The sequence below is a fragment of the Protomyctophum parallelum genome (assembly GCF_964188405.1).
Source record: "Protomyctophum parallelum genome assembly, chromosome: 13".
Classification (NCBI taxonomy): domain Eukaryota; kingdom Metazoa; phylum Chordata; class Actinopteri; order Myctophiformes; family Myctophidae; genus Protomyctophum; species Protomyctophum parallelum.
In genome coordinates this window covers 36,024,311-36,042,281 of record NC_139708.1, presented here as the reverse complement: position 1 = coordinate 36,042,281, position 17,971 = coordinate 36,024,311, and the positions used below count along the sequence as shown (strand labels likewise).

General features: G+C 42.1%; 1 protein-coding gene across 3 annotated transcripts in view; it reads right to left on the bottom strand.

Moving 5' to 3' along the window:
• Nucleotides 1-103: 103 nt before the first annotated feature.
• The window catches only part of sgsm3 (small G protein signaling modulator 3), a 37,350-nt gene continuing 19,482 nt past the window's right edge, over nt 104-17,971 (bottom strand). For all 3 annotated transcript variants that reach the window (XM_083780692.1, XM_083780694.1, XM_083780693.1), the window contains exons 13-21: nt 7,588-7,642; nt 7,300-7,349; nt 6,700-6,852; nt 5,553-5,623; nt 5,101-5,149; nt 4,829-4,914; nt 3,558-3,680; nt 3,153-3,213; nt 104-2,309 (exon numbers count right to left, since the gene is read on the bottom strand). In XM_083780692.1, coding sequence (XP_083636818.1) covers nt 2,226-2,309; nt 3,153-3,213; nt 3,558-3,680; nt 4,829-4,914; nt 5,101-5,149; nt 5,553-5,623; nt 6,700-6,852; nt 7,300-7,349; nt 7,588-7,642 — 732 coding nt within the window. In that variant the 3' untranslated portion in view covers nt 104-2,225. The remainder of the gene's footprint in view (nt 2,310-3,152; nt 3,214-3,557; nt 3,681-4,828; nt 4,915-5,100; nt 5,150-5,552; nt 5,624-6,699; nt 6,853-7,299; nt 7,350-7,587; nt 7,643-17,971) is intronic.

Here is a 17,971-nt window from a genome sequence, read left to right as displayed (position 1 = left end):
TCATCTCAATGGGCGCTACTTCTCTTGAAATGTTGCTTTAGAAATGTTGAATGGAGATTCTAATTGCCAGATCTGAATAATTCAAGTAGCGCATGCATTTCTTTGCCAGTGTGAAAGCAGACGTTCGTAAAATAATAATGGACAAAGGGAACATTTCTCTGTCAATAAATTCATAATCTTTATAGTAGTTCAATACAGTATACTGTACATACAATGTGATTCTTTAGGTCCAGAAATATAGCACTTTCCTCAATCTTTCCATAATAGTACATGAACAGGAGTGACAAGTGACATTTGTTGGTTGGATAAACACCTTTTTTCACCTTGTGAATAGAGATCAATATAATCTTTCAACTGACATTTTCTGACAATTGATATAATCTGATTTATACTTACATAGTAAAAAACAAAACTAAATTAACAAATGCATTTTCCTACCGTTGAAAAGTTATATAAAATATATACACGAAAAGAAACCTTTGGAAATGTCATGGTAATTTGTTGCTAACCTTTCGATGGCACACCCAAAGTATCTTGTGTCAAGCTTGGCCGCTGGTGGAGTAATAAACGCATTTTCCAACTGCATGATCTCAGATTGGTAGCTAACGCAATGAGCCAAAAAAAAGACCTCTGATCTTTAGAAATGTCTTTTCAGCAAATTAAAACATTTCAATACCGCTAGATATTAATCAAGGTTATTGCGGCATAGAATAGTCGCAAAATTAGTGTGGAAAAAAGGTAGTTCGTGAAACACCCAGAAACTCAGTTTTACTGTAGGTAGCTAGATGTGAGAGGGAACAATCCTGTCTGTCTGAAAATCCATGTCAAAACAGGGACGTCCAAGAACGCAGAGGAATGTAGAATTACTCGAAATCCGAATTTCCAAATTTGCATAATGCCGTATTTGCTCATAAATTATAAAGCAAAATACATAAAGGCTCATTTGGATTTGCTGTAGCTCAGAGTGCAGTACTACAAATGTTGATATGTTGTTATACCACACATTAATCTGCCTTCATTTTTCCTAGGACCTCTGCTAAGACAACTTCTGGGGGGAAAATACAAATAGTGTTCTTGTTTGCATAAGAGAGTACACTCAGGATATGTACTCTCCATATGTACTAAAAACATACATTAATGTAACATTTCTTTGAGACTTAATGACAAAAAGGAGATCTTCTCAGAACACTCAAGTGGTGGCTGTGGCATTTTCAGTACATAAATGTCATACATACTGTACAGTAGTGTTTACTACCATTGCTCAATTGTCATTGAACACACACATACCAATACAACTAGGGAAAGGCTTTTACTTGGCATGTGTGTTGACAATAAAACATAGCAACACTCCAGTGGGACAGTGTGTCGTTCCCTCTTTAACATTGAGAACATCTTGGAGGTGTATACACTTGCTCCATGGTTTGGAATGTTCTGTTCTACTACATTTGGAAATTCATGGGTCAACGTGGAATTTAGGACTATGTCAAAGGCCAAAGTGTCTCCGGACGCAGACTCTGTGCCCTACTTTCAGCTACATGTAGACAAAGGCAGTTCAAGAAAATGACCTATACTGCTCGATCCTTCATTGCACATGTCATGCACACATGATTGTGCATGGAAGGCCGACAGCCCTTAGTAGTTAGTTCCTACTGAAAAGAAATGCTTCCTGATTGACTGCAGAATGCTGCATTCCCATGGAACAAACGACGTTGTATCGTTGTTACTGTAGTGTATAGTGAAGACTTGCACACTGGCTCCAAGTGAAACCAAACTCCAAAGTGCATACAGCAGTGCATGCAAACTAGAGGAACATTGCAAAGAAAAACTCAGAGGTATTGTAATTTCCAATGTGGTCCAAGTCACTGGCTAATGTTAAAAGTAGCAACCCAAAAAGAAATCCCTGCCAGCTTAGAATGAATAAATGATCATGGTAAAAAATAAATACCTTTTGACAGTAGCTGCAATACAGTGCTTAAATCTATGCTGCAGGTGGCGCTACTTTCTCAGGCTGACCACACATCTGTAGAATGGCATGTAGACCTACAGTGATGCAGTGAAGTCACTGTAGGCAACGAAGTGGCAAGGGTTTTACGGATATGAGCATTAGGGATTAGGGATGGAGGTATATTTGTCTGCATGTACTGTGTGTGCATGTGTGTGTGTGTGTGTGTGTGTGTGTGTGTGTGTGTGTGTGTGTGTGTGCGTGCGTGCGTGTGTGTGTGTGCCTAGCCGTCAATGTCCCAGCTGAAGAGGTGATGCTTCACCAGCATGTCCTGCACCCCCTCCTTCAACGGCCTCTGCTCCTTCTCCTAGAAGGGAAACAAAAGAGTAAAGAGGTGTTAAGAGAACATGAGGTACCTGGTTATCCAAAATAGAAGGGAGGGGTGGGTTGTCATGACAACCAACTACTTGGTAAGGAAAGGGACAACAAACAGAGGGAAAAATACTGTCACACCCACTCTGGGAGCTAAACTAGTCTTTGCATTGTCAGACGATCAGATGTCTGCCTATTGACGGTGTAGAACAGCTATTTTCAGCGAAGTGATTTGCTGTAGATGGGAGGGCAGCTACTGTATAGGTTCAGGGGTTCCCAAACATCTTCAGCTCGAGACCCAAAAGAGAAATGTGGTGTCTCTCCGGGACCAAAACGTACAAAAATGCACTATGAATTCATCACTTAAGCACCATTTCAAAAAGAGCTCAAATCTACAGTACAATACGATTTTCACTGCTTTTGAAAAACAAAAATGGACAATTTCAAAATATTTTTCTCAGTGAAAACATAAATTTATTAGTAAAGATTTAAATTTAAAATGGGATAAAGGACATGTTTGGGAAACACTGGTATAAAATAGGGCGACTAATAAAAGGTAGTGACTAATGTAATGAGGCAGCATTAGATGCCATCTACATGTACAGTCTGACCTGTGACCAGTTCACCTAGAGATCCCAACTAAACAGGTGATGTTCAACCAGCACGTCCACAACCTCTGCTTTCAGTGCAGCACACCTCTGAAACAGTAGAGCCACACGTTCATTCATGCTTTGTATAGTGTGTGTGTGAGTGCGCGTGTGTGCGCATGTGTGTGTGTGTGTGTGTGTGTGTGTGTGTGTGCGTGCGTTTTAGTTTAGAATAGATCATCTGGGCTCACCTCCTTCTTGTCAGGCAGCTCACAGTCTTGGGATAGACTGAAGGCGAACTTGGACAGGACCCTGAGGACACAGCGGACATAGATTGTTTTAACCTCTTATGTTGTAACTGACGGAATGTGAGTAACCTAGACGTTGGACAATGATATGCAAACAAATGTCATTGAGCCCGATTCAAACCTGTAACATTGGGCACACCTCAGTATACGACTACACTACACTACACTTGATAAACTCAAAATTTACATATTGATGGACTTATTACTTTCACTGTCATTTTGGCTTATCTATGGTAAACATTACCAAAGGTGAAAGGTTGGTAATTTAAATTCCCTTCTTCTTCAGTGACCCGCAGCAGCTTCTTCTTCATTTTATAGCTTATTTACAGTATGTGCATACTATATTACCTGAGCTCACACTTGATCTGCACCCAGCCTGGACTGCGCAGGAAGGACCAGGGGTGATACCACTTCTCCACGGACACCATGCTGGAGCAGAGCACCTCCAGCCACAGGTGGAGCACCTGCTCACTGTGGGGTGGGATTGAGGTGCACGAGGCAGCAGAGGGAGAGAACAGTGATGAGTTTGACAGCACAGTTTGTTAGTTTTTAGACATAGGGCTCCATCTCGCGCCACGAGCCCTATCTCTTTCATTTTGGGATTTAGAATTGTCTTGTGCCACCACCTAAATCCTTAAAACACCTCCGCTACCAATTACATTATGCATACGTAGGTGTGGTTAAACCAATCAGTCTGCCAGGTGCCATTCCCTTTAAGAGATCTATTATCCATAATCCATTATGCCCTAGATCTTGCCTTATGGAAGAGAAACACGTGCTGCCTGGAATACATTTATTTTAGATACAGAGGGTTGTTTTGTGTCCAGTATCCGACAATCTGACTCTGCCATCCACTCCACGTCCAACACAGCTAAGTTGTGCTTTAGTTGTGTCTTAGTTTTAGTCATCATAGCTTAGTTTTTATTCAGTTTGTCGGTGAAAAAAGGTAGTTGACAAACATTTGTTTGGCATAGTTCTAGTCGACAAAATCAACACTGGGGAGAGAACAGTGTGCCTTATTTTCTAAGCAAATTAGTTCCTCCATGGGTGGTGGTGGTGTGGTGGGGTCTCTTCAGTGCATCATTTACACATTGACAAACGGCATATTGATCACTTGTTGGTTCAACTCCAGCTATGAGGTTAAGAACAGACAGTGTTTTGGTTCTAGATTGTTTCTGCAAACTTCTACTTTCTGTTCAATTCTGACCCTAACAAACTCTTTTCATGGCTGACATTTAGATGGGCAAACACAGCTGAAGGTAATAACATTATGATTAGCCGTGAGTCTGTTTCATATAGTGCGTTGTGGGTGCCAGATGTCATTTTAACTGTGCAGCTGGCATTCAGAAAACACCTAACTGAAGCGCAGCACACAATTAATGTTTATTACCGTAAGCTGTGTTTAAATACAGCCTGCCAGTGAAACGGGTCAATACAGTATGTAGCCAGGCTGTGTGGAGAAACACTCTGTACCAATTTGTAATGCATGTTGGACCTTTGCATTTGAATGATATGCTGAATAATTTACTTGGTAGATTCAAAGGACAGCATTCAAGTGTGTGTGTGTGTGTGTGTGTGTGTGTGTGTGTGTGTGTGTGTGTGTGTGTGTGTGTACTCACTTGAGGCCCACGCAGATGAGTGAGCGGAACTTGACGTCCATCTGGGCGTGTGCCGAGTCGTGACTCATATTCACAGACTGCACTGCCTAACCAGGGCAGACAGAGGGCGCTCAATCACAGGCTAACAGTGAATACACAATTACTTGCATGGTCCTTGTGTCCCAGACTTGAATAAAAGCTCAGTCGGCATGTCCATTAAACCTGATTATTTTATAATACAACGCGTACAGAGTTGACAGATTAAGTAATGTAAGCTTTTAACCAATACTCACTCTGTAGAGTAACTCCTCTGGTGTCAGCACCTTCCCATCTTCATCTAACCTGCAGAAAGAGCACAGATGGATTCATTCATTATGACAGGCGGAGAGCAGAGAAATGATCTACAAGCTCAGTGTGATGCGTTCAGCTTGCAGATTTGCTATTTTCGGTGTGCGACAAGGTGTGCAACCAAGTGTAAATCCACAAGAAAGAGAGGCGATCCAAGCACTCAAAGGTTAAAAAAAAGAAAAAAAAGAGGAGAGGGCGCATACAAAATCTTGTGTTGTTTCGACTCAAACGAGGCTTCCTGGTGAAGACTTGTTAAAGTCTAAACAAGTTTTCAACTTTAATAAAGTACCCTGATTTTATATCTGCTTTTTGCACCTCCACTGAGCACCTCGTTGATTTCTGTTATGCGGTGTAAATCCATCTGGAGTGTATGCAGTCAGAGCGGGTGTCAGGTTACCTGTAGGTTTTACACAGCACCAGTCTGGAGTACACAGAGTTGAAGTCTCTCTCCACTTCCCTGCTGGCCGCCTGAGAGAAGAGCAGAAAGTACAACAATACACGTTGATCCAAATGATTCTTCTTTATTGGAAGAGCAGAAAAATGTTACTAGACATGTGTTAACGATGGCATTTTCTGTATGTTCCATATGGTAACCTTGTGCAGGGTTATTTCTAGCTGATTGAAGTTTGAGTATAATATTATGCATGTATGAAATGGTATAGTATAACACTAACAAAACATTGGGTAGATTTTCTTTTTGTTAAAGTAGTAATCATTGACTCCCTCGGTGTGTGTTCATTAACAGGGGTCTCCCTGTCTCTGCAGCTGTAATAAACAGAACCTTGACATTTTCGGGTCAGGATACCAATTGAATCAATATAGAGAACTCATACAGGATAAACAAGTGAAATTAAAGAGGTGGAGAGACCCGTTACTGAACAAACACAACAATGATTACTATAGGAATATAGAGCTTTAACTCTTTTTTTAACGCTAGGGGGTCCGTATATACGTACCCTAACGTATACTCTGTCTATATAATGGTTGAGGCCTACGGAAGCTTTTAACATTGGTCCGGTTCCTATAGCAACGCCCCACCGTTCCAACTATGGAATTGCAAATATAATCTCAGTGCAAACCAGTTGAAAGGAGGATTTTCAAACCTCTATAAAGCAAAACAATAGCACTTACCCTGCCTTTAAGTACCGTAATTTCCGGACTATAAGCCGCGGCTTTTTACCCATGATTTGAACCCTGCGGCTTATACAACGGTGCGGCTAATCTATGGATTTTTACAGCTAACGCAGAGCCATCTCAGGCTCTGAGCTAACGTAGCTGCGGCTTATAGTCCGGTGCGGCTTGTATATGGGATTTTCCCTAAATTTGGCTGGTGCGGCTTATATTCAGGTGCGGCTTATAGTCCGGAAATTACGGTATATTAAACTTTCATTAGTGTGCCATCTTAACCGTTTCAGTTCATACTGCCTTTAAGTATATTAAACTTTCATTAGTGTGCCATCTTAAAGGTTTTCTGTCATTGTATTGACCAGGTTCTTTGCAGCTAGAACCTGCCCTTGTGGAATGGGGGGCTCCATTAATCTTACCTCCTCGATGAAGAGCCAGGGGTGGCAGGGCCCCCCCAGGATGGAGGGCTTCTTGAGGCCGTGCAGGAAGATGGCCTTGAGGGCAGGACACAAGGTTCCTCTGGCCAGGTCATTAACTGCCTCTGTCACAGAGTCATCACCTGCCAGCGAGTACTGGATACAAAGTGGACCAATCAGTAATTACCCATGGTGGAGCGAACCATTAGGCCACAAACCCTCATTTGATACTTTTTTGAGGGGCGCTAGCTAAATGTCTGTTTAGAGCACTTTTAATGAATAGAGTGGCATCCAAGTCTATGGACTTTTAATGTTTGTTTAAAGCACTTTAAACAAACCAAACCAAGAGCACTCCTCACTGATTTACCCCCCTTTTTTACACACGACTAGGACCCCAATCTACACAGTTAAAACTCAAAGTGTATACCGTAAATGGAACTAAATGGACGCTGTAGATACAGACGTGTAAGCTTCCATTTGGTTCCAATCAATCATCAAATTCAATACCCAGGGCTTCATCTACACATGGGCCAAACTGCCTAGATCGAACGTTCCAATACTTTCCCCTCCCCCCCCCCCCCCCCCCCCCCCCCCTTCACATACCTCTTTGCTCCTTTCATCGAGGATCTCCACAAACTTGGCTGGAAACCAACCTGTGGTCACACAAGAAGATTACACACATTTATAATGAGCCGTGTTAAATGATCAGTGGTCCAAGTTGGTTCAGGGACCCTCCGGGTTCCTTGAGGGAACAGATCAGTAACTCTGAGAGTGTACAAACTGGTCCGTTTGTACACTCTCAGAGTAATGGGGTGACGTCCCTGAAATAATAATAAAACTAATGTTGGAGAACCAGTGGCATGTGTGTTTGGTCATTGGGACGATTGTCACCTCTAAGGCCATTGAGCTCTCCCACCCAGCAGTGTTCATCCTTCTGTGAGATGAGCTGAAATAGAACAACACAAGAAAGACATTTAAGATTTTGAGTTAAAGAAGGGTGTGTGTGTGTGTGTGTGTGTGTGTGTGTGTGTGTGTGTGTGTGTGTGTGTGAAAATACCCAAAATCTCGGCCACTCGCTCGCTCACTCACACTCAATCACTCCAGCATGGCGATTGTAACTGTCTCAGAACAAGAGACAGGGTTTTTCAGTTATAAATATAAATTATATTGTATGGTTTTGCTTGTGTATGTTCATGCATATTTTGCGTTTATTTCATTATGGATAAATACTATTAAACATAAGAATGTTAAAAAGGTTATATCAAAAGGTAAAAAATGCACCCTAAGCAAGGGAGTCACATGATCAAAGTGTCACATCATTCACATGACGTCACCTATCAGTAAGGGTCAGAGGTTGAACTGAGTTCCTGGAGAGAAGTCAATGTTTTTGGGAACGTCAGAGAGACAGACAATTATAGTTCATCTGCACATGGTTCAAAGGCGCACACGGTACATATATTCTTTATTATGTGTTCTTCTTTATTGTGGTGTGTTGTATAATTCTGTAAATGTGGAACTGCAGACTTATTGACAAGTTGGACTCACATGTGTGGACTCTCTCTAACTAAGGACTCTGCTTCCTTGTGTATGGACTCAAAAACCTGAACAAAATGTCTTTATTTCTTTATTATAGTTTTCACGGTGTCTTGGTGACTGTCTGGAGGAGTTTCAAGGCAAAATAAAAACCAAATGAGACATCTGTATGATGCGTGGACATTCCATTGAACCTGTACAGCTACAGTGAAAACGCAACGCCCAGCGTGGTCCCCAGAGAGAACGGCATGTCAGCGTGGTCCCCAGAGAGAACGGCATGTCAGCGACAGCGTGGTCCCAGAGACATTGACAGAATGTAAAACGGCACGCCAACATTGCGGTAAAAGAGACCGACAGATCTGGAACATTATTCCCAAGGGTCGCTGTCTCGCGGACGCAGAGAGAAGAACGAAAGAACTGACGAAAGAACTGACAGTCTGCTTTGAACCACGGAAGCTGCAGTGGCGCGGTGTCACCAGTAGAGGGTAGTGTGGATCAGTGTACACTACAGTTCTACAAGAGACTTGTGTGCGCGTCATCGCTACACTACCAAAGCGGAGAGAGTGCAAGATTGCGTCATCATCCCAGACGTCAAGGTTTGGCAGTGGAAAATAGATCAAGAATAGAACAATTGACAAAGAAAAATAACAAACAAAAGGGTCAATATATAATAATAATAGCAAGTTATTTGTGTTGTATTGCTATGCATATACCTTCTATTTTGTATGTGTTTTTGACAGTTCATTAACATTGACAATTCAAAGTTGTATCCAGAGCGCATATAGGCTTACAAGGTTTAATATCAGTAATGTATACAGTTTTGCGTTTGATTTGTATTAATTGCACTTGAGAGTTTCTGTGTACCCTTACTATAAGTTCATGGTATACTATACAGCAGGTTATACAACATAATTATGTCTGCCCCTGGTGGAAAACCTCAAGAAGATGAGAAAGAAATTGAGTCTCTTCAGAAAGAATATGACAAACTAAAAGAACAACTTGAAACAGAATCTGACGACGAAGAAAGAGAAAGCCTGGAAACACTAATTGGTGAAATTCATGCTAAACTACAAATACTCCAAGTCTCAGAAGAGACCCTTACATCAAAACAAGCCGAAATAAGGAAATCATCTAGAGTGAAAACTTTAACTCCAAAAATGCAGGAGCTGAAACAACAAGAGATTTCCAAAATGGAGGATAAATTCAACTTTCTGTATGAACGTTGGAAAGGATATGTGAGAACTGCACGTGCAGGTCTGAAATACGAGTGCTCTGACAGTGACTTGACTGAAATGATTGACCATGTTGAAGTGTCAGAAAAACAATTGAAAGATGCGTATAATAATATACGAGCGCAGTCAGCACCTTCTACTGAGATTAGGAGAAAAATAGATGGCTGTGTGTACCTAACAAGTGACCTGATGGAGATATTGAAATTACGTCAGAAAGAAGTGGCATTGGAATTTAATGCAGAGGCAGAAATGGAAAGACTCAATGCTGTGTTTGACAAAGAATATGCCCAGTCCTTAATAGAGACTACATCAAATAAATCTACTGTTGGGAGGCAACACTCAAAACATGGATCAGAACACCCAAGTGCCTCAGCAAAAATTGCAGATTGTGCAGCAGAATTGGCTGCAAAACAAGCAGAAATGAAGATGGAGGATGTTATTGGTGCACAAAAACAAGCTATGGCAGCACAACAGCGAGAGATGGCAGCACAGCAACGAGCTATGGCAGCAGATATGGAAGCACAGCAACAAACTATGGCAGCAGAGCTTAAAAGGCTAGAAAATCAGAGGGATGTTCAAGTACTAACAGCAAAGCTTAAGGCATATTCCGAAGCGGACTCAAGTGAGAGCTGTGATGAGAGATCAGTTCGCAGTAACGTGGTCGTTCCTCAGCCAGTAGCTGGAAAGAGGGAAATAAAAAGTGAAAATAAGAAAGAAATACAAATTGCAAGCAAGAAAGAAATAAAAAGTGAAAGAACATGCAAGGACGTACAGTCGAACAGTACGAACAATGAAGCATCACTGGTTCAAGCCCTTCATGACACAATGGTGCTTACCAGACTGCCTGCACCTGAGCCCTCCATCTTCACAGGCGACCCACTGAACTTCTTAGAGTGGAGCATGAGCTTCAAGGCACTAATTGAACGCCGCTGCACAAACACAGCAGACAGGCTCTTTTACTTGCAAAAATATGTCAGTGGAGAGGCACGTTCTGTGTTGGAAGGAAGCTTTTTCAGAAAGGATGATGAAGCCTACGACCAAGCATGGGAGGCATTGAATGAACGTTATGGTCACCCCTTCATAATCCAGCGTGCCTTCACAGATAAACTGAAGAACTGGCCAAGGATTGGTTCACGAGAGCCAATTAAACTAAGACAGTTTGGTGATTTTCTTAAAGCTTGCAGCAATGCCATGCCACACGTGAAAGGGCTTCAGGTGTTGAATGACTGTGGAAAGAATCAAGAGATGCTTCATAAACTTCCTGACTGGGTGACATCTCGTTGGAATCGTATAGTCTCAAAACGCCTGAAAGAGAACGAAGAGTACCCGAATCTTAAAGAATTTGCAGAGTTTATTGCACAAGAAGCATACATAGCGTGCAATCCAGTGTCCTCTTTACATGCACTGAAGCATACTGAAGAGAGGCAATCTAGAGACACTACGCGCCAAAAGGCAAATGTGTTCGTCACAAATTTAAGTCCCAGAGACAAGCCAAAAACATGCAGTGCAGAAGGGAGCAGTTCAGAGGAAGCTTCCGGAGATGAGGAAGTAAAACGTCCCTCAGCATCCTCAAACACAGTCAAATGTACATGTTGTGGAGAGAACCACTTCATTTACAAATGCAAGATGTTCTGTGACAAGTCTGTTGAAGACAAGAAAAAGTTTGTCTTTGACAATAACCTATGTTTCGGCTGTCTAAGGAGAGGGCACAAATCGAGAGAATGCAAGAAAAAGGCTACTTGCAACATATGTAAGAAATATCATCCAACACCCCTCCATGAAGACCGTCCTGACAAATCATCTTCACATGTTGTGCAAGTAGAAGAAAGCACATCTTCCCTTTCTTGCTGTGTAAACGGAAGCGATGGTGGGAGCACATCCATGATAGTGCCTGTATGGCTTTCCTCGATCATCAACCCTGAGAGGGAGACCCTAGTGTATGCCCTATTGGACACCCAGAGCAGCCACACATTTGTGGACCAGGAAGTGTGTGAGAAGATGGGGGCAGCTATGGAACCAGTCAAGTTAAAACTTACTACTATGATGGGAAAAGACTCCATCGTGAATAGTGACAGAGTTAGTGGGCTGAGAGTTAGAGGATTTTCTATGCAGAGCTATATTGACTTGCCACCTGCCTACGCCAGGGATTTTATCCCACTCGAACGTTCACACATTCCCACTCCAGACACAGCCAGAAGGTGGGAGCATTTGAGTGCCATAGCAAGTGAAATACCACAGAAAATGGAGTGCGAAGTGGGCCTCCTAATAGGCTATGACTGCTCTAAAGCATTAGCGCCACGACGAGTCATCACAGGAGGTGACTACGAGCCATACGCTATCAAGACTGATTTGGGCTGGAGCGTCGTTGGTAGCATACCACAGAAAGTAAAGTCAACAGATGTGACTGGTCTGTGTCATCGGATATCCGTCAAAGAACTTCCACCATTGACACCAGCTGCTGTCATCAGAGCCCTGGAAATGGATTTCAAAGACACAAATCCGAGGGAAAAGAGCATATCACAAGATGACATACAATTCCTACAGACCATGAAAGGAGGAATTCACCAAAACTGTGACGGGCATTTAGAAATGCCCCTTCCCTTTAAGACACGCCCACAACTGCCAAACAACAAGCCACTGGCTTTGGTGCGACTGAAACACCTTAAAAGAAAATTTGAGAAAAATCCCAAATTCAAGGATGACTATAACAAATTCATGGAGGGAGTCTTCAAAGATGGTGATGCAGAGAGAGCTGAAGACTCACCTGAAGAAGGTCATGTGTGGTATATTCCACACCAAGGGGTATATCACCCGAAAAAACCTGAGAAAATTAGAGTTGTGTTTGACTGTTCAGCCAAATATAAGGGCACAGCTCTGAATGATCACCTACTGAGTGGACCTGATCTCACTAATGGACTGACAGGTGTGCTCTGCCGTTTCCGTAAGCACCCAATTGCAGTTATGTGTGATGTGGAAAAAATGTTCCACAGATTCCATGTAAATCAAGAAGACAGAGATTACTTGCGGTTTATGTGGTGGGAGAACGGAGATACGGAGTCAGAGCCAAAGGAGTATCGTATGAAAGTCCATCTTTTCGGAGCGGCATCGTCCCCTGGCTGCGCCAATTATGGACTAAAATACCTCGCAAGTCAAAGTGAGAATGACTATCCCGCTGCGGCCAACTTCATCAAAAATAATTTCTATGTTGATGATGGGCTCATCAGTGTGGAACATGTGAATACAGCCATTGAGCTGGTGAAGGGAGCACACTCTGTGTGTGAAAGGGGGAGATTACATCTCCACAAATTCATATCCAATAACAGAGAGGTTTTGGAGACAATACCTGACAGTGAAAGAGCCAGTGGAGTTCGAGATGTGGATCTCAGTCATGATGAGCTCCTAATACAGACAGTGTTGGGAGTAAAATGGAGTGTGAACAGTGACACATTCTCCTTCAAGGTATCCCTGGACGAGAAACCATCAACACGACGCGGAATACTCTCTACTGTGGCCTCTGTATTTGACCCACTAGGATTCTTATCCCCCTTCCTATTACAGGGAAAGAAAATATTACAGGAAATGTGTCAAAGGGGCATTGGATGGGACGAACCACTGCCAGAAGAATTGCAGCCACGATGGGAAAGCTGGCTTAATGATCTAGAAAATCTACAAAACCTTAAGATTGCTAGATGTTTTGTACCTGGAAACCTGGGAAAGATTCAAAAAACTGAATTACATCACTTTTCTGATGCAAGTACCCAAGGATATGGGCAGTGCTCTTATCTTCGAGTGGTGGGTGAAGAAAAGGTGCATTGTTCCTTTGTAATAGGCAAGGCCAGAGTTGCACCCACAAAGGTTGCCACGATACCAAGGTTGGAGTTGACGGCTGCAGTGGTCTCGTCAACAGTCGGTAGCATGCTGAAGGAGGAGCTTGAGCTCAAAATTGACCAAGAGTATTTCTGGACCGACTCTCAAGTAGTCTTAGGCTACATCAACAATGATGCCCGGAGGTTCCATGTCTTTGTGGCCAATCGAGTTCAAAGAATCAGAGAAACAACCGACCCAACACAGTGGTACTATATAGACACCAATCAAAATCCTGCAGATCATGCCTCCAGAGGCCTCAAGGTGTCAGAGTTAACTCATTCAAACTGGCTCACAGGACCCCGTTTCCTGTGGGAAAGAGAGCTTTCAACACCCAAGATAACTCCAGAGCTTCTGATGGGTGACCCTGAGGTCAAATTGACACATGTACTTCTAACTGACGTGGTAGAAGACAACGATCTGTTGGGACGGATTGGACGGTTTTCAAACTGGCACACAACGCTGAATGTTGTTGCTCGTATCCAGCGCCTAGCGGAAAAAGACAAGGTAATAGGACCCATAAATGTGGAAGATAGAAGACGAGCCAGTATTGTGCTTGTGAAGTTGGCACAAAGGCAAGCATTTAAAGAAGAAATGCAAGCACTGAGTCAAGGTAAACTACCGCACAACCACTCATTGTATCAATTGGATCCTGTGTTGATAGATGGTGTTCTCAGGGTGGGAGGGCGTTTGAGAAATGCTTCCTCACCACTGGACACAAAGCACCCAGTAATCTTGCCAAAGGATGGTGTGGTCACACGTTTGATAATGGCTTACTATCATAACAAAACTCAGCACCAAGGCAGAGGACAAACCATGAATGAAATGAGGGCAAATGGCTACTGGATTGTTAATGGCAGCAAAGTTGTGGCAAACCACATTAAACAATGTGTCACATGCAGGAAAGCTCGCCGGCCAACTGAAGGGCAAAGGATGTCAGATCTGCCTGCAGAACGAGTGGATCCCTCGCCACCGTTCACATACTGTGGAATGGATTGTTTTGGTCCATTTTTCACGAAGCAAGGAGTGTTCAAGTAATTACTGAATTTATTATGTAAACCCTAAATTGCCGTAATTGGTGGGAGTGTAACTGTCTCAGAACAAGAGACAGGGTTTTTCAGTTATAAATATAAATTATATTGTATGGTTTTGCTTGTGTATGTTCATGCATATTTTGCGTTTATTTCATTATGGATAAATACTATTAAACATAAGAATGTTAAAAAGGTTATATCAAAAGGTAAAAAATGCACCCTAAGCAAGGGAGTCACATGATCAAAGTGTCACATCATTCACATGACGTCACCTATCAGTAAGGGTCAGAGGTTGAACTGAGTTCCTGGAGAGAAGTCAATGTTTTTGGGAACGTCAGAGAGACAGACAATTATAGTTCATCTGCACATGGTTCAAAGGCGCACACGGTACATATATTCTTTATTATGTGTTCTTCTTTATTGTGGTGTGTTGTATAATTCTGTAAATGTGGAACTGCAGACTTATTGACAAGTTGGACTCACATGTGTGGACTCTCTCTAACTAAGGACTCTGCTTCCTTGTGTATGGACTCAAAAACCTGAACAAAATGTCTTTATTTCTTTATTATAGTTTTCACGGTGTCTTGGTGACTGTCTGGAGGAGTTTCAAGGCAAAATAAAAACCAAATGAGACATCTGTATGATGCGTGGACATTCCATTGAACCTGTACAGCTACAGCGATGTTATGATGAAATTGGTGATCTGCCGAAATATGTGACCATCTTGTGGACTTCAGAACAGTGCTTCTTAAATAAATAACAAAATATAAGTAGCTACTGTTGTAAAATATTGTAAACATGTCTGTAACATGGGGTCCCAGTCCAGAGATGAAAATCATAATGAAATGGCCTAGGACCCTGTCACCCTAGGCTAGGGATGTCAAACTCAAATACACAGTGGGCCAAAATAAATAAATTGATACAAGTCGAGGGCCAGACTGTGTTTCAAGCCACGTGCCATTTTTGGGGAGAGGGGTAGCTGAAAGTTGACCACAACTTTCACTGCTGATCAATAGTGAAGAGAAGATGCATGCTTGCGATTGTGGGCCCTCGATACGTGACAATGCACTCGCAGTGCATTGTGGGACTTGTAGTATTATGGTGGTCCGTGCAATATACCAGTTTTAATACTAATTAAATATCATCCCGCGGGCCAAAGATAATTCATTCACGGGCCTGATTTGGCACCCGGGCCTTGAGTTTGACATATATGCCCTAGGCTAATTCATATACATTTAATTTGGGGGTCCTTCAAATTAAAATGGCTGAGGATCACTGGGTTAAACTGTGAGTTAATTCACAGAAAATACAATGACATACAGCCTACATTCATTTTTATAGCCCTATGTTTCTGTTCTGCCTTGTTTATTTTTAAATTTGCTTCTATTGTTTATACTGTGTAACTTTGTTTCGAAAGGTGCTTTATAAATAAAATGTACTTACATTGCTTTAGAAAAGCCTATATTTTGTCCTAAACGTAATATATTGAATAACATATAAATGTAGATTTTAAGGCTAGACTGGCATATGGCATTGCAGAGGTTAGTGACAGATGAGATCTCTCCATTGTGGGGCTGCAGGACTGAGGACTCAACTCAACACAAAGTGTAAAAAGCATTTGTACAATTGTGTGCTTATGAACATTTACCATGTTATGTTCGCATTGATACAGAAATGAATGATTATTAATCGAGCGACGCCGCCGACGCGTGGTGTACAGTGAGAGCGCTCTGGTGCTTGGCTAGCGTTTGGCTAGCGATATTAGCCGTGGCCAGCGTTGGCTGTTTAAACAATTTACTCTGTCAACTAACGTAGCAGACGATAGCGTGGTAAATGGTGGAGGACTCCTGCAGTCTATGCTGTTGCATGGTGTTGTTTTGTGAGTTTATATCCATGTAGACGAGTCACGTTGGTCTTACTCTTAACACACGGGCTCTGTGTGATAATCTTGAAGCACTGCGCCATCCGGCACAACTACAATACATACAATACAAGTCTGCGCGAGACGTTTGGGGAAGGTTACCGTAATGACTGGACAATTGCGCAGAGAAACACTGGTAAAATGAACTGCTGTGGGCGCCGGTCGGGGCACATGGGCACCATGGCCGTCTCGACAGTGCGACTAGGTAGTCGCATATGCTACTAAAAATAGCACAGTGCGAGTTGTAGAATTTGACCGTTCAATCGTGATAAAGACAATTAAGGCTCTGATCCCGCAATAAACATTCTATTAGTTTCAGTTCTATACCTACATTTATATTTGTAGTATGGCGGTGTCGTTCGCCAAAAAGAGCAGATCTACAAGCTAACAACGTGTCGAGGCTCGATGCATTTTAGCTTGAAGATCTGTTCCCCTTGCTTCCACCGCACCGCCCTCGGCCCTCCCCCTTTTAGCACTCTGTGCTCATGTGCTGTGTCTGTTGTTTCCTCGCAGGCAGCACAGAGCGTCAGAGTGAACGCAGCATGATAGCGTCCCCGACACGTTGAATACTAAACTTATTTGTAAAGTTCGAACGCCAACTTTTAACCAAACGCGGGAGAAACACTGTGCACGGCTGCACGCACAAATAAAGAGTGCACGCTCGCACACACATGACAGATTATCGATCAAAACAATCCTTAGCGTCGCTTACAAAAGCATGTGTTGTACAGCATGAATGATATAAGTAATCACCGACCTGGCTGGATAAATATCAGTGGTCCATCCATTGTGTGACCTGCTTAACGAGCAACGGTAGGCAGCCGAGTAAATTACCAGTTTAGTAAATTAACAGTCTACTGTAGCTGTGTGTCAGATGTTCTGTCTGAAGCAGTCAAAGCCAAGGAGAATGTTACAATTTAATTCACAATCGAGCATCTTGCCCTGCATCGAATATCACATGATAGAACAGCAGGATAAAACGGATAGTCTGTCTATCCATCCATGAATCCATGAGAAATTAACATAGATATATAGATAATAATTTAATTTAATTAATATATCTATCTATCTATCTATCTGCATAAAAAACCAAATTGTCTATCAGCATAAAACAAATTGGTTATATAGATTATATAAAACAAACATAAAAATGATATCCTGATGAATATCAATATTTTGATAATTGCTGAAAAGATAGTGATATAATATTTTGCCATATTGCCCGTCCCTACCTCATATCACTTTATTAAAGAAAAATCACACCTGGGTGAAGTGAGGGACACTCTTATCATCATACATCATCATGAATCATCTCGTACATCAGAATACCTAGCTGTGATTGGTTTAATAGCTGATTTGCTCGTTTGCATATGACGTACATATGACATTTTCCTTTCAATGTCAATGGCATTTAATGTTTTGATGTTTAATTTACGTCATATTTAGTGGAATTTTGACCAAATTTCTCCGTTCATTGCCAATGGCAAATATTGAGACGTGTGGGGACAAGATTTAGTGGACATTTGACCTGAATTCCCCTTTCATTGTCAATGGCAAATCATGAGATGTGTGGGGACTAAAGCTATGTATACCGGTATACATAGGAGGGGCTAGCGCCCCTCAAAAACACATTTGATAACTTTTCATCGTGCTCCTAAAATAATTTGTGTGCTACTAGATTTTTTGTCGCA